The sequence below is a fragment of the Dermacentor albipictus genome, chromosome 3 (genome assembly GCF_038994185.2).
Source record: "Dermacentor albipictus isolate Rhodes 1998 colony chromosome 3, USDA_Dalb.pri_finalv2, whole genome shotgun sequence".
Lineage (NCBI taxonomy): Eukaryota > Metazoa > Arthropoda > Arachnida > Ixodida > Ixodidae > Dermacentor > Dermacentor albipictus.
Genome location: NC_091823.1, coordinates 166,600,605 through 166,615,651, shown reverse-complemented (window position 1 = coordinate 166,615,651; position 15,047 = coordinate 166,600,605). Strand labels below are relative to the sequence as shown.

The 15,047-nt window shown below is 49.6% G+C and overlaps 2 protein-coding genes and 1 long non-coding RNA gene across 4 annotated transcripts in view; 2 read left to right on the top strand and 1 right to left on the bottom strand.

Moving 5' to 3' along the window:
• The window catches only part of LOC139057651 (cytochrome P450 3A8-like), a 90,138-nt gene extending 79,826 nt beyond the window's left edge, over nt 1-10,312 (bottom strand). The window contains exons 1-2 of one of the 2 annotated variants that reach the window (XM_070536260.1): nt 9,758-10,312; nt 7,042-7,407 (exon numbers count right to left, since the gene is read on the bottom strand). The gene's annotated coding sequence lies outside the window, so the exon portion shown is untranslated. The remainder of the gene's footprint in view (nt 1-7,041; nt 7,408-9,757) is intronic. The other variant, XM_070536261.1, reaches the window with a different exon arrangement.
• On the top strand, nt 630-7,060 carry LOC139057652 (uncharacterized). The gene is made up of 2 exons (XM_070536262.1): nt 630-1,794; nt 6,935-7,060. The coding sequence occupies exons 1-2, from the start codon at nt 769-771 to the stop codon at nt 6,983-6,985; spliced, it is 1,077 nt and encodes a 358-aa protein (XP_070392363.1). The 5' UTR covers nt 630-768; the 3' UTR covers nt 6,986-7,060.
• Nucleotides 10,313-13,070: 2,758 nt separating the features above from the next.
• On the top strand, nt 13,071-13,751 carry LOC139057025 (uncharacterized). The gene is made up of 3 exons (XR_011512521.1): nt 13,071-13,171; nt 13,444-13,507; nt 13,648-13,751. It is a non-coding gene; the product is annotated as an uncharacterized lncRNA (long non-coding RNA).
• Nucleotides 13,752-15,047: the final 1,296 nt, after the last annotated feature.

Sequence of the window (15,047 nt, the reverse complement as noted above, 5' to 3'; positions counted from 1 at the left end):
TGCCGCCGCTTACATGCGATCGTGCGCCTCGCTGTAGGGAGTCGCCTCTGACAACGAACGCGTACGTGCTCTGACGGACGAAACGCTTTGGCCGGAACGCGCTGCCCAACTGCGTCGCAGGCGGGAGCTGTCACGGCCACCCGAGTTTCCTTGACATCCTCCGAGCATTATTTAATACGAGGTGGCCAGGAAAGGGCAGCTCGTACTCGGTGTTCGGCTTCGTTTGCGCGGCGCGGGGTCGCCCACCAGCTGAGCGCACAAAGAACCGTTACTTTGTTTTGCCTATCGAATCTTCGGTAGGATGGCATGAACTCTCCGAGCTACATGCAAAAGTCAAGAAAGATAAGGCGTGCCCGCCCCTTCAGTGAGGCTTATGCCCCTTGAGACAATGGAATGAACCTCACTGATTCGCAACCAATGCCCTCCCTGCCCGCAAACAACTCGAGCTGTTCTAATTTTAGAATACCGCGCTTGTCAGTGCGCACTAAAAAGCGCTAAAAAAATAAGAGCCACCTTCTTGCAGAATTTCTCCTCGGTAAGTGAAGAAGACGACGGTGCGAGCGGTCGCATGTTGCCTCTGCTCCTGCATTTTTTCTTTTTGTGCCTACCCAATCGCTTCAAGAGCCTGATTTCCTGTCTGGACCTATGTGAGTGTTATCGGCACTTCTTGACAGTTCCTTTAGCAACTCCGACGTCCCTTACGCGAGCCGCAGCCCTTTTTAGGGCTCTCGGCTGACCGTCTCGCTGCTGGGCCTAGCTCCGCCTAGCATGGGCGCAGGAACGGAGCGCGATGGCGCGCGCACCTGGCGCGAGATCCACGATAACCTCTCGAAACAGCGTCAGCATCCTTCGCCACCAGCATACCCCGCAGTGGCTCATAGGACTCAATCAAGAGCAGAACCGAAGCCCCCGCCGCTGCCGCGCAGCGATTATAAAATCATCCTAAGAGTTCGTGGGGGCCTCAACTGCGCTGGAATCCATGCATGCATCCTCAGACAAGTCATCCTCAAGGCTGCGGGGCTCCCCATCACCGACCGCACCAGTTCTGACCAAATTCGTGTCAACACCATCAACAATACCGTTCTAATCAGCACACCAGACATGGAACGTGCAGATCTCTACCACAACATCCAGAGTCTGCAATTCAATGGTAACCCTTACGAAGTCGCCACACATGTGGCTGATCCCATCGATACCTGCAGAGGATGCATTCACTTGCCCCCAGATTACTCAGAAGATGACATCGCCTCAACCCTCCGCAGATGCAACCCAACATTGATTATTGGGGGAGCACGACGCCTGGGCAATACTGAAACCATCATGGTCATATTCCAAGGCAAAATCATCCCTTTCTACGTCAACTACGACGGCTGTTCACTTCGATGCCGCCCCTTCAGGCAGAAGGTAGAAGCCTGCACCCGATGCCGCGGGATTGGTCATCGCCAGGACGTCTGCACTAGTGCCACCGACACACTCTGCCCCAAGTGTGGAATGAAAGACGCACCCATGGACCATGAATGTGACCCGATATGTGTTGTGTGCAACGGAAACCATCAAACCGGCTCCTCACTGTGCAAACAAAGGTTCAAACCACGCCCTACACGTCCCAGGCATAAACAAGACACTTCACCCACCAACCGAACTCCCAGTCTCGACCGCACTCGTGACTCAAGCCGGCGAAGAAGTCGCAGCAAAAGCAAGGACCGCGGGCCTGGCTACGCAACCCAAGACGTCGCCTGGCCTGCTCTATCATCAAGCCCTACTCTCGCCAACTCCTCGCGCAACCCACCCCAGGTAAGCTGGGCTAAGGTAGCCTCTTCCAGCTGCTCCTCAAACCAGACTGCTAATAATGAATCCCTCCTTGAAGAAAATACAATTCTAAAAGCCGAAATTCAAAGACTTAAATTAGAACTCCAATCTCGTCACCCCTCTACTTCAACCTCTGAAGCCCCTCTCTCTAACACGACCCTTTCGACTCATCATCCATCAGCCCTACCTGAAACCTCTTCCCACCGCCCCATGGACACTAGCCCTTCCACTGAACGGGAACCGCTTCACCCTCCCCCGAGCAAACGTAAAACTCCGAGCACTCCGCGATCAGAGGACACCCTGGACGAGACAATCTTAAATTATAACGACAGGCTAACCGCTTTGGAGACTAAATTTCATAATATCCTCACTGCAATTGAAAAAATCAATACTGATTACACATCAAGGAATGAAAAGCTCGACAAATTTATTGAATTCGTACAAGCACACATCCAACAAACTACAAGTTGGATAGCTGGAGTCACCGCGAATCACCCTAACATAGTTGCACCTGCTCGATCCGCCTCCCCACTAGCTCCGCTTAACAATGGCCAATAACCCGACCCGCTCCGAGTTTGAAGTGTGGCAGTGGAACTGTAGGGGGTTTCGAAAAAAGAAAGCACACCTCCAGCAGTTTCTAGCCTCCTCTTCTAATCTCCCAGCTGTCATTGCGCTTCAGGAAACTCACGGACTAATCAGCTTTCCAGGTTATAATGTTTATCAGAACAATAAGGTCTCCCGGCCCGATACGGCAATTCTTATGCAAAAGCACCTCACTGCCAATCACTCCCAATTCGACAGCGTCGATATAGAGCACGATTTTCTAGAAATTATTCCTCGCAAAAATAATGCACCTGGCCTTTACATTCTCAATATCTATAGCCGTCCACAAGACAAACATCACCGCTTTGACTCCCTTTTCGCTCAAGCTATTGCCGCTGCCACCCACCACCCCCTCCTAATCCTTGGAGATTTCAACGCACCTAACCATTTGTGGGGTCACTCCGTTTCTACTCCTAAGGGCAGAGCCCTATGGATCCACATACAAGACCACAGACTCACATTACATAACGACATCGATGCGCCAACCAGGCTAGGCAATAGCGTAGCTAAGGACACCTCCCCCGATCTTACGCTTACACACAGAATCCAACACGTCACATGGCACAACTCACAAGTTAACCTCGGTAGCGACCATTACATCATTACCATCACACTACAATTCAAACACAAACCCTTTGCACCCAAACGCCTCAGCCTTACCAATTGGGACAATTTTCGAGAGGCCCGCCAGATATCAGCTCCCACAAACATTCAAGACATTTCAGAATGGGTTCAGCAACTACACTCAGACGCCCAGACGCACACTACCACTCTGCCCCCCGAAACCGCTCTTACTACGGTTGATTCCAAGCTTCTACACATGTGGGAAGCCAAAGAGTCTCTTCTCAAACGGTGGAAGAGGCAACGGTTCAACCGAAAACTAAGACTCAGAATTGCCAAATTAGACCTTCAGATCCAGGAGTACGCCACACAACTGGCCTGCCAGCAGTGGGGCCAGGTATGTGAAAGCATGCATGACAACCTCGATAACAAGCGCACATGGCAACTCTTGCGACACTTATTAGACCCTACCACATCGCGCACACGCCACAACCATAGCATAAACAAACTGCTACATGCACACAAAAACAATCTCAACGGATTCTTCGACGACCTCCGCCATAAACATCTGCCTCCCGCTCAGAAGTATGACATGCCAAAATATACTGGCGAACCCAACGAGCTACTTAGCGCCGCTATCACGGAAGCAGAGGTTCGCCATGCCCTCGCCACCCTGCGCACAATGTCAGCACCAGGCCTCGACCTTATTAACAATAAAATACTCCGCAATCTAGACGACAACTCTGTCACAGCCATCACGGCGTACTTCAATCACTGCTTTGACACAGGCACCCTCCCTAGTTCGTGGAAAGATGCCAGGGTGATTTTTATCCCAAAGCCAAACAAACCACTCAACATTTCTAATCTCAGGCCTATATCACTAACCTCTTGTCTAGGTAAAACACTCGAACACGTCATCCTCAACCGACTTAGTAAATACATGGAGGACAACAATCTTTATCCATCAGAAATGGTAGGTTTTCGAAAATCTCTGTCATGCCAAGATATCATGCTTCGAATGAAGCATGACATCATTACACCTAATAGCAGTCTAGATACGCAAGCAATTCTCAGTCTGGACCTCCACGGAGCTTTCAATAACGTTTCACATTCCGCCATCCTCCGAGAGCTTAATCTCATTGGGGTTGGCGGAAAGACATATGACTACATATCTACCTTCCTATCCAACCGTACCGCAACGATACACATAGGCACAGAGCAATCCCTTTCATACGCTTTAGGTAGCTACGGCACGCCCCAAGGCTCAGTGCTGTCCCCTTTTCTTTTTAATCTTTCTATGATGCCGATGGCGCAAGCATTGCGGTCTATTCCCGATCTCGAGTTTTCACTCTACGCCGATGACATCACTCTTTGGATGACTGGCGGTTCCGATGGAGAGATTCAAGACACTCTACAGGCCGCAGCAGACGCCGTCGTGGCTCATGCCGGGGCTATGAATCTCACATGCTCCCCTCAAAAATCCGAGCTGCTACTTCTGCCATCCCACCGGGGGTCCGGAAAACACATGTCTAGTATAGAGGTCATCCTAAACCACATCCCCGTTACTAGAGTGGACAGGCTCCGGGTGCTTGGCTTACACATTCAAAGCAACCGGCTCAACACATATACCCTACATACACTCCACACTACAGTCGATCACACCCTGCGCCTTCTAGGGCGAGTCTCCAATAAACATGGCGGACTAAAGGAGGCCGAACTTCTCCGCTTGATTCAGGCCTTCGTTATCAGTAAGATTACATTCGCAACACCATATCTACATTTCCTTAAATCAGAATCAGATAAGATCGACACTCTTTTACGCAAAATTTATAAATTCGCTCTGGGAGTCCCCATACGTACCTCCACTGATAGGCTAATGCTTACTGGAACTTTCAACACACTTACTGAACTCACAGAAGCCCACCTCACATCCCAATATAGCAGACTTTCTAACACCGCAACAGGTCGACACATTCTACAAACCCTTTCTATCACTCCGGCACCCATCATCAAGACTAAATACACCATTCCACATCACATACACGAGAACCTCTGCATCCCCCCACTTCCTAAAAACATGCACCCTGAGCATCACAAACAGCGCAGGAGGCAACGAGCAAAGGCTCTCCAAAAACAATTCGCCACCTCTAAAGACGTGCTCTATGTCGATGCCGCCGAATATGGGAACAGAAATCATTACGCAATATCAGTCATAAACTCTCACGGCCAGGTCGCTGCGGCCGCTTCCATTCCTGGCTCTTCCTCGGAGGAGGCGGAGGAAGCGGCCATAGCCCTGGCCCTCACAATTCCAAATTCATCAGTTATCGTTAGCGACTCCAAAGCAGCCATACATAACTTCGGAGCGGGTAGGGTCTCTAAGCCAGCCCTTTCTCTCCTCTTGGCCCATCCTTTACTCCAAACTGTGGCATTAATCTGGACTCCCGCGCATGCGGGCCTTGCCGGAAACGAGGCGGCTCATGCCAGTGCCCGAGGATTTACTGTCCGGGCTCAGGCATCAGATGTGTCGGACCTCGCCACGGAGGAGGCACCGTTTACAGCGCGGGATCGACTTATTACTTACCACGACATCTGCACCCACTACCGATTAGACCGCTTAACCTTTCCGCCACTCATGGGCAAATCCCCGCGTAGGTGTGAAGTTCTGTGGCGACAGCTGCAGACTCGCACCTTTCCGTCCCCTTACCTCCTCCACCGCATTCATCCCGCCATTTACCTTTCTCCCTCTTGTAAATTCTGTGTCTCTCCCAAAGCAGACTTAAACCACATCATGTGGGGGTGCCCTAAGCACCCCCTTCCCCCTTTCCTCAAGCAGTTAATATCTAGTGAGGAGCAGTGGGAGGCTGCCTTGCGCAGCTCCAGGCCCGATCTTCAGGAGGCCATCCTGGAGTGGGCTGAGAGGATAAAGGAGGCCTACTTCAAGTAGTTCCTCCCCCACCCTCTATTCCATTGCCCCTTCCCTTTAAAGAGGGATAAATAAAGTTTTTTCATCATCATCATCATCCTCGGTAAGTCGCACGCGCAAACGAAAACTCGACAACTCTTATTTTCAAGCATGGAAGGAAATGTTATGGCTAAACCTGGACAACCAACCTATTCTCCTAGACCCGCAGATAACGCTCATGCTAAGCAAACATCTAACTCTTATTGAGCTTTTTTTTCTGTAGCACCTATACTCGCGGACAACTTTCTGTGGCAACGGAGGGTAAGCTACGGGAGCAAAGCGCACACAACTGAGCGCGCTTCTGAAAAGAGTGCCGTGTTTTCATCCACCTTAGTTTAAGCTGGGAAAGAGACAACACAAACACCTTGTCAGCAAAATTTAAACAAGATGAAAGAAACCACTCAATGTCAAGGTTTGCATATTTTGCGCCTTTTCCCTTCCGCGTCTGGGCGAACGCGAAACCGTCGCACGTGAAGCTGTGTCGACCCAGAGTCTGTTCCGAGCAACTAAACACGCTGTCAATCGCTGGCGGACTACTTCGCACCGTAACACATGTGCAGCAGCCACGTGCCCGTAGCTTTTTTTCTTCATTGCCACAGAAAGTTGTCCGTGAGTCCAGTACCCTGCTTGGGCCTCATTAAATATTTTATTTTCGTTAGGAGACCTGTTTTCAACTTGCCAGGCACATTCGCTATTCTGTGCGTCATGAACGCATGACCGGCTTCGCCGGCAGCACTGTTTCATTCGACCATTTCTCCAGAATACTTTCAGTCTAAAATGACGTATAGCTGACAGCAGGACACGGCACTGGCATCTTGTCGACGTACGCAATAGCTACGTGACGTGAAAATAACGCTAACTGTAGCTGTGCCATTTCCATCGCCGCATTCACTACTAGTGGCTTGGTCAATGAGACCGCACCTGTGTGACATCCCCGAAAGAGACTGATAGAAACTAGGTCCCCGGTCCTTTGCAAAACCTACTTTAACGCGATTACAGGACGTCGAAAAGAAGCACGCACAGTCCCTGCCCCAGACGCAAGGCTTATAGAGAGAGAGAGAGAGTGACGCCCCCGAGGGCGCAATCGTGCCTGTGGCGAAGCTCACCAAAACACGACGACGCACCGGCGGGCGACCCTCGGGTGGCAGGCTGCAGCAGCAAGCGCCGACGCGCAGCGGCTGTGTCGAGGGGCCTCGCACCGGATGCCTCCCTTTCTTCCACTCCGCACGAATGGAGCCCCCTCTCTTGGCGGGTGCCCGTCCAGCTGATTGGGCTTCAGCTCGCAAGCCCGGCGGAGCGTGCCCGCTACGCTACTACGCGATAAGCGAGGCTCCCAGCTGCAGCCGATTTCTTTATATTTTTTCAACCCCGATCTCTCCGCCAAGGTATATTGTGCAGCTTGCATAACAGCCCACATGACAAGAGCATGGCGCCGTGTGGCGACCGTCGCCATCTGTGTGTCGTGAGGACGTCTGTAAAAAAAAAAAAAAAAAGAAAAAAAAGAAAAAAAAAGGGGGAGTATGACTAAACAGCCAGAAATGAAAGTGACGTCGAGATCGTATGCTGCTTGTTGCGAATGTTTCAATTAATTTTGCGTCCCGCATTCCAACCGCTGCGCCAGCAACTATATTTGAGCTGAAGCGCCGGCGTGTCATTAAACTATAGGTGTGGCGTTATGTCCTAACGCGAACATAATTATGCCGTTATTGACGGCATTTGCTCCGATAGTTTCCTTAGAAAGTTCAGCGAATATGATGGAAATAAATGACAGTGCCACAGAGCTTTAGAAACCAATTTTTTTGTTATTCGTCTAGAATAATGCAACCAATATACTTGACAAAACAAATCTTTCAATGAATGAAAAGTACTGTGACCAGCAGACAGTCGTAATGTATATCAACATATGCGAAACCTTTTCATAGAGTCATTCCCAATTCCGTGCGAAACCATGCATATTCATATCCAACGGTTATCAGACAAGAGAACATTGCCCCTCATTGCCACTTAGAAAACATTCGACTTATACTGATTTTGCTGCCAAGGCTCTCAAAGCCTGTGGTAAGCAGAATCAACTAACATAGCGCGACGTTTCTTCGCAAAGAGCTCCCAATTTACCGTAATGAGAAGACAGCGCATCGGATACCGCAGTGTGAGCTTCCACGATAATACAAAGTTAGCACTCACACATTTCGCCAATAAATGCCGTGCGCTAGGTCACGCAAGGTTTGAAGTGCTCGCTACACTTTGAATAAACACGCAAGGAAGTAAAAAAGAAAGTTCGGATGAAACCGCCGCGTTGAAGTGAGCACCGCCATTCCGCAAGACATAATAGCGATAACAGCTCGCTTACACAGGCTAGCGATTTCTTGCCCCAGAGTCACTGACTGATAGGGGTCACCAAGAACGAACGAATAAATTGTAAAATATAAAAAAATTACGCTTGTTGTTTTACTACCGCGAGAATATTTGAAACGAAATATTTACTGGTATGACAGCATTCTGATTAATCATTTTCGGACATTTATTTGTTTACATAAGTTTTCTAGCTTCAGTGTCTGTCCGCCCCCCCCCCCCCCACACCTCGTCGCGCTTTAATGGCGCACCACTTATAACTGATACTGATAATAACCATATAACTGACACCACTAATAACTGATATATCTGGAAATAGGTTTCGGCACGCTTTTCGTTGCAAGCTTCGCGACCTATTTAGACGAACCTTTGCTCCGCCTTGAATTTGCATTCAAGCACAACCACCCAAATGTGCAACCCTGGCGAACCCGTGCTCAACGCATCGGTCAGAAACGAGCCAGCGTAACTAACACGGCTATGACACGGCGCACGTTTGATGCCGATCGAGCCCGATCCGGATAGAAATTCTCGACCGCGATTGCATCCTTTGCACAAGATACTAGATGGAGCCAATCGTGGTCGAGAATTTCGATCTGGATCGGGCTAGATCGCGATTGAATGTGGCCATGCGACAGGGTGTTCTACAAGAGGCGCGAGTCCCGGATCAACAGGCCAAGCGATTCCTCTCCCACGCTTGTTTGAAATTTCCCCTCGTCAAGACGGGGTGTCGTTTCTGGCTTCTCAGATCGCTGCGACGATATACCCGAGCCGGATAACAGTTATCCGAGTTAATCGTGCCACAATCGTCTCGCGATTCCAAGGCAAAAGCGAAGCTAAAGCTGCTATCGGCTGCTCAGTAGGCTGGAAAAACACGAGAGCAGCGTTGACAATGTGCCCAGACTTGGGGACGACGCCGCTGTGCCGTGCTGCCCGCTGTCACCGTCTTCCCACAGCGATGCTGATGAAGTTCATTCACGCCCCCTTTGAAACGAGGCGGGGTCACATATTACCGTATCCTGCTCGGTTTAATCAGGTTTTACTAACGTTTGTATCGCTATCTATAGCATTTTGAGTATCTGATCTCAATCTTAACTTTCGTATGTGAAGCCTATATCGCTATGTGGTAGACAACGTTTTGATATATATATATATATATTTTTTTTTCAGTCGCCGAACTGACTTCGAAAGGTGGCACCGTTTCGTCGCCCCGCTGCGCCAACGCTGGTCTGATATGGCGCCGACCCGCACCGCGCCACTGGAAGGACGCTCTCTCTCTCTCTCTCTCTCTCTCTCTCTCTGTGTGTGTGTGTGTGTGTGTGTGTTTGAACGCGCGCATAGTGCCTGGCGCTCTCGAAAGGTGAATGTCTGGGGCTCCCTCCCCGACAACTTTTTTTTTAGATACCGTAACGATAACGCGAGGTGGGTGAACACTGAGGGAGCGCGCAGTGTCCCGCATTTTTCCGAACTTACCTGAGCATCAGTCGAAACCACAGCTGCCCATGTCAGCAAGAAAACGACCCAAAGTGAGGACAGTGGTTCCCGCCCAAGTTGCTTCCTACCACAGTGATCTGGAATTGTGCGACGACATTGACGCAAGTGACGGCATCGATGGTGGTGAACGCGCCGAAGTCAATACGTTAAAAAAAAAGACTGCTCCTTGGCTTGCTGCTATGCATGGCGGTCCAACATTTCAGTCGTGGCATATTTGAACGCTTCGATCATCCTGGTTATTTTCTTCAAGCTTGAGGAGTGCGGGGGCATTGTACACACTGAAAAGGCCGTAGTAATGAGGCAAGTAGCAGACAACGCTACCGCAACGCGACCGCTTGGTCGGCGCTCGCGTAGACCCGCCCTGCACCACTGGAAGGTGGCGCTCTTCGCCAGTTGAACCTAATCTAAAGATGGTGGCTGTACACGTAGAGCTAAATGCATAGAGCCACACGCAGCTCTCTCACTCGTCAGAAGGTGCGCGAGAGCAGCGGCGGAAGCGGCGCACATATTCCGGGCTGGGCTGCACGCAATACGCCCGTCCACCGCGCGTGCTCTTCACGCAAGGCAACCAGCGGTTTTCCTTCCTATGCTCGTCTGTGTATTTTTTTTTTGTTTTTTGGAAGCACAATGCGCGCGCGCGCCGAACGTTAGTGCCGTCGATACTCATGTCCGTCGCTTCCTATCGCAGGCTGCCACGATAAGCCTCCTGCACGTGTCGCTAACGTCGAGGCGGCTCGCGTTCTATCTCCCCAAGTAAGGGAGATAGAACGCCACTCGCCTCCTGGCGATTGCTTCCCTTTAGTTGCATTGTCGGACGATCTAGCATTCGATGTCACCCGCCACGGTGGTTCAGCGGCTATGGTGTGGCACTGCTAAGCACGAGGTGGCGGGATCGAATCCCGGCCGCGAAGTCCGCATTTCGATCGGCGGCGAAAGGCAAAAAGCCCGTGTCCCGTGCATTGGAGGCACGTTAAAGAAACCGAGGTGGTCCAAATAAATCCGGAGTCCCCCACTACGGCGTGCCTCATAATCAGATCGTGGTTTTTGGCACGCAAAACCCCAGGATTTAATTTAACCATTTGTTATCGCACGGAAGAGAGCTCACTTACTGAATTAATTCTGTATAACGCACGAAATGGAGCTAAGAAATATATTTCTTTGACGCGAAACGTTCTTTGCCCCTTCCTTCTACTTTTACACTGCTGCTGCTGCTGCTGTCTTGCATGCCACGTCGGCGGGTGGTTGAGAAAGTGTGTAATGCACGTGGCAGGAGCACGGGTGATCTCCAGAAAGAACTTCGGAGGTGTCGCAACAATGCTCTCTGGAAGATTGTAATTACGCGTAAGCCACCAGCAAAAACATTGCCGTATCCGCAGCGCTGACCTGCGTACTCACGTGCAACAGCCCAGAGGGGAGACATAATGGTAGACAGAGGAGACAGAGAATGCGTAAAGCCAACGCCGCGGTCAAACGGGTGAACACCGAGCTCTCCCCCGTGGCAGTTTGCATTCATGGGATGATCGCGGGAGAAGGCAAAGACGCTGTCAGAGAGCATGCTTCGTTTGGGGTCTCCAATAAAACAAACGCTACTACTAGACATGGCAACGGTTGCAGACAAACTGTATAATAATAATTTGCATTTGTATAATAATACACTGAATAATAACTGTAGTATACTAATAAAGACACAGTTTATCTTTCGACAAGCCTCCAGTCTCATTGGTTTATCTAGATTCACTCTGGATGGCTATCATTCCTGGGGCGTTGCCTTCTGGGCGGCCGACAAGCTGGGGCTCACGTGATCATATCGTCGGTGCATGTTCGTGCCTCCTTTCCCTTGTTTGTCGTTCCACCGAGTGCATTACATGCACAAGCAAGCTAGAAGACAAATGAATTTAGTACAACATTATTAGTTACTTTAACATGGTTTAGAAGCATTTTAAAGCTTACAAGATGTACACTGAATACGTATCAGACTAATTTGTAATTTAGTACGCTTCGCATTATACCATGAGGGAACGCTGTGGTGGCGCCATCACATCCGTTCACCGGGCGAGCATCTATGCGAGCATGGCGGCTAAGCATCGGAGAGGCCCAGTGTAAACAAACACGTACAGCGAGCCTGCAGTGCGCGACCTAGTGATCAGGCTCGACAATGGCCACTATTTCTTGGATAGTTCTGTTCCTCTGTGAGCAATCTTTCCGTGCACCCCGTAAGACTACCAATAGCTTCGGCGATTTCACAGATCGCAACGCACTCCTACTGTTCACGGCGTAATGCTGAAGAAACAACTTGTCCCGTTCTGCTTCTGTGAGTGCGCTGAGTTCCTCCACTCTGCGTGACTGCGAGCGTCACGAATATTATATAGTGTGTGCAAAAGGAAGACAGCCTATATAGCTACGATGCGACAAGAAGGTGGTGCCGACGATGGATCTAGCAACCAACACACTGAAGGAGACATCGACAAATGGCAGATAAGTGTATTTCTACTGTTTTATATTTAGCATAGTAATAGTGCACGAATTAAGTCACTTTCGTAGTAACGAACTGAATGTCCAGTAGTTTAAAAAAGGCATTGAAAACCAATGAGTGTTCGTGATTTTACATGCACGTGGGCCCGCGAAAACTAATATGTGATCGTGTTTGTCCGAACTTTGAAGCCACGCCAATTCCCCCAGTGGGCATATGTCATAGCTAGTAGCATGGCGGAAAGCGAACTCGCACCACCTGCAGCAAAAAAGGCTAGGTCGGGGCGTCATGCATCTGCTTTCCAAATAGAAGTATTAGTAGCCTTCTTGGAGAGGCAACGCGACCTAGCCAGGCGGAGCAGCGAATTGTCCGGGCGCTTCACTGGCCATGAACGCGAAAAATTGTGGTCCCACCTGGCGGAGCTTCTCAACGGACGTGGCCCCGCAAAGAAGAGTGCGACAAATGGGCGGCGGTATTGGTCAGAGCTTATCGCACAAATCAAGCGGGATGCAGTCGTTGTGTCGGAAGCTGCCACGTAATTTTCAGTGGTATTACAGTTATTTAAGGAAAAAGACGCTACTGTTGTCGGCCTGCGTTATGCTCACAATGATATGTCGCCTTATCCGTTAATTCATTAAATGTTGACCAACTTAGAGCTGCGGGGCCATGGTGTCACAGTGGCTTTTAGTAGTATTTAATCATGTTAAATACGTTTCTGTAAACGATTGGCCACTTATGTTCGCGAGTAACTTTCTCATTTGGAAATTTTCTGCGTACTTCCTTCTTAAACGCGTTTCGCCCTCAATTTCGGTGGCACAGGTGGTGGAAAGCTACCAGGGCTCGGAGGGAGGGTTCTTTCATTGATTGGCCGTGAATGTGTCCTGGGCTTGGGGCCTTCAATTTTGCTGAACGACCCCATACCGGTGAGTGCGGTACTGCGTATGCAGTTTTAATTGTATTTGTTTAATTTCTATCGTGAAAGTGCAATCCATAGACTGCATAAAATATTGCATTTCCACTCGACTACAGCAAACGCCATGTGAGAAGTGCAGAAAGTTCCATTAGCGCACAACTGTAGAGCTTGCACTCAACTGCATAACATACAGTATGGTTTAGCATTGTCACACTTTTAAATGGTTTGTTTGCATGCTTTTATTTAGGCAACTTATCTGTTTCTTTTACCATCGTTCTACAGGAGTCACAGCCCTCGACCAACCAGTTGGACCTCCCAGTAGTCCCACTGCAGAAGTCGATTTTCGGTGTGTCATTGACATTTTTTGCAATTAGATATGACTTATTCAATTGCAGCTTACCATTTTTCTTTTTATGAGCTAGCACAAGCATGCCTGTAACATGCCACACTGTGTTCTCTAAATTCCTTGTTCGTTTTTCTCCTCAGTATACACCACAGTGCCCCACACAAACACAATGCCACAAGGCTTGCAGACACCACCTAAGGCTGGTACTCTGCAGATAATTGCGGAAGACCACAAGAGGCTGACCGAGGCAGTGGAGGGTCTGCGGGCTGACACAGCACAGGCATGTATAATCTTTAATTGCAAACCACTCTGCAACCACACAAAGTGTTTGGCTTTTGACGCCATAAGACAAGGCCTTCATGCAGCTTAGAGGCTTCGTGGGTATTTCTGAAAGAGGCCCTGTGTTAGCCTTCCTTGCTCCTTTGCTGTTAACTTATTGGTTTATTCACATGTGATGTTTACTAGGGCAACAGAAATTTCACAAGGTGTAATGCAGATAATGTTCAGAATCTAGAAACCCATATGTCTAGAAACCTGGCATATGGGGCAAGTATTGCAAGCCTATTGCTTGTGCAGCGGTGGCAGCGGTGCAGCGATGGAGCGGTGCAGCGGTGGAGTAGAGGTAGAACACCCGCCTCGCGGGCAAGAGGTCCGTGGTTCGTATCCCGGTGCCGACAATTTTCCACCGGAATTTTAAAAAAAAATCCGCCTGTTGATAAAATTGCACAAACAGGCCTGGAGTGTGGCCTGATCCCGGTGACCAGAACCGGTAACGCACTCCCTCACCAGAGCAGGATTGGCCACCCTGGTGCAGTACTTGGCCACAACCTCCTATATGAACACAACAATCAAACCCCAGCCCCTCAGTCCCCAGCAGCTGCGCAGCAACTGACCACGGCGGCGGTCAGACCTGCGACGCAGCAGAGGGTGCTAAGAATCACTGGCTCCGGACAGGCCGCCATTGGAATATGAACCTGGCAACGTTTAACGCTAGAACGTTATCCAGTGAGGCAAGTCTAGCAGTGCTATTGGAGGAACTAGAGGGCAGTAAATGGGATATAGTAGGGCTCAGTGAAGTTAGGAGGCCAAAAGAAGCATATACAGTGCTAAAAAGCGGGAACATCCTGTGCTACCGGGGCTTAGCGGAAAGAAGAGAACTAGGAGTCGGATTCCTGATTAATAAGAATATAGCTGGTAACATACAGGAATTCTATAGCACTAACGAGAGGGTGGCAGGTCTTGTTGTGAAACTTAATAAGAGGTACAAAATGAAGATTGTACAGGTCTACGCCCCTACATCCAGTCATGATGACAAAAAAGTCGAAAGCTTCTATGAAGACGTGGAATCGGCGATGGGTAGAGTGAAAACTAAATACACTATACTAATGGGCGACTTTAATGCTAAGGTAGGCAAGAAGCAGGCTGGAGACAAGGCAGTGGGAGAATATGGCATAGGCACTAGGAATAACAGGGGAGAGTTATTAGTAGAGTTTGCGGAACAGAATAATATGAGGATAATGAACACCTTCTTCCGCAAGCG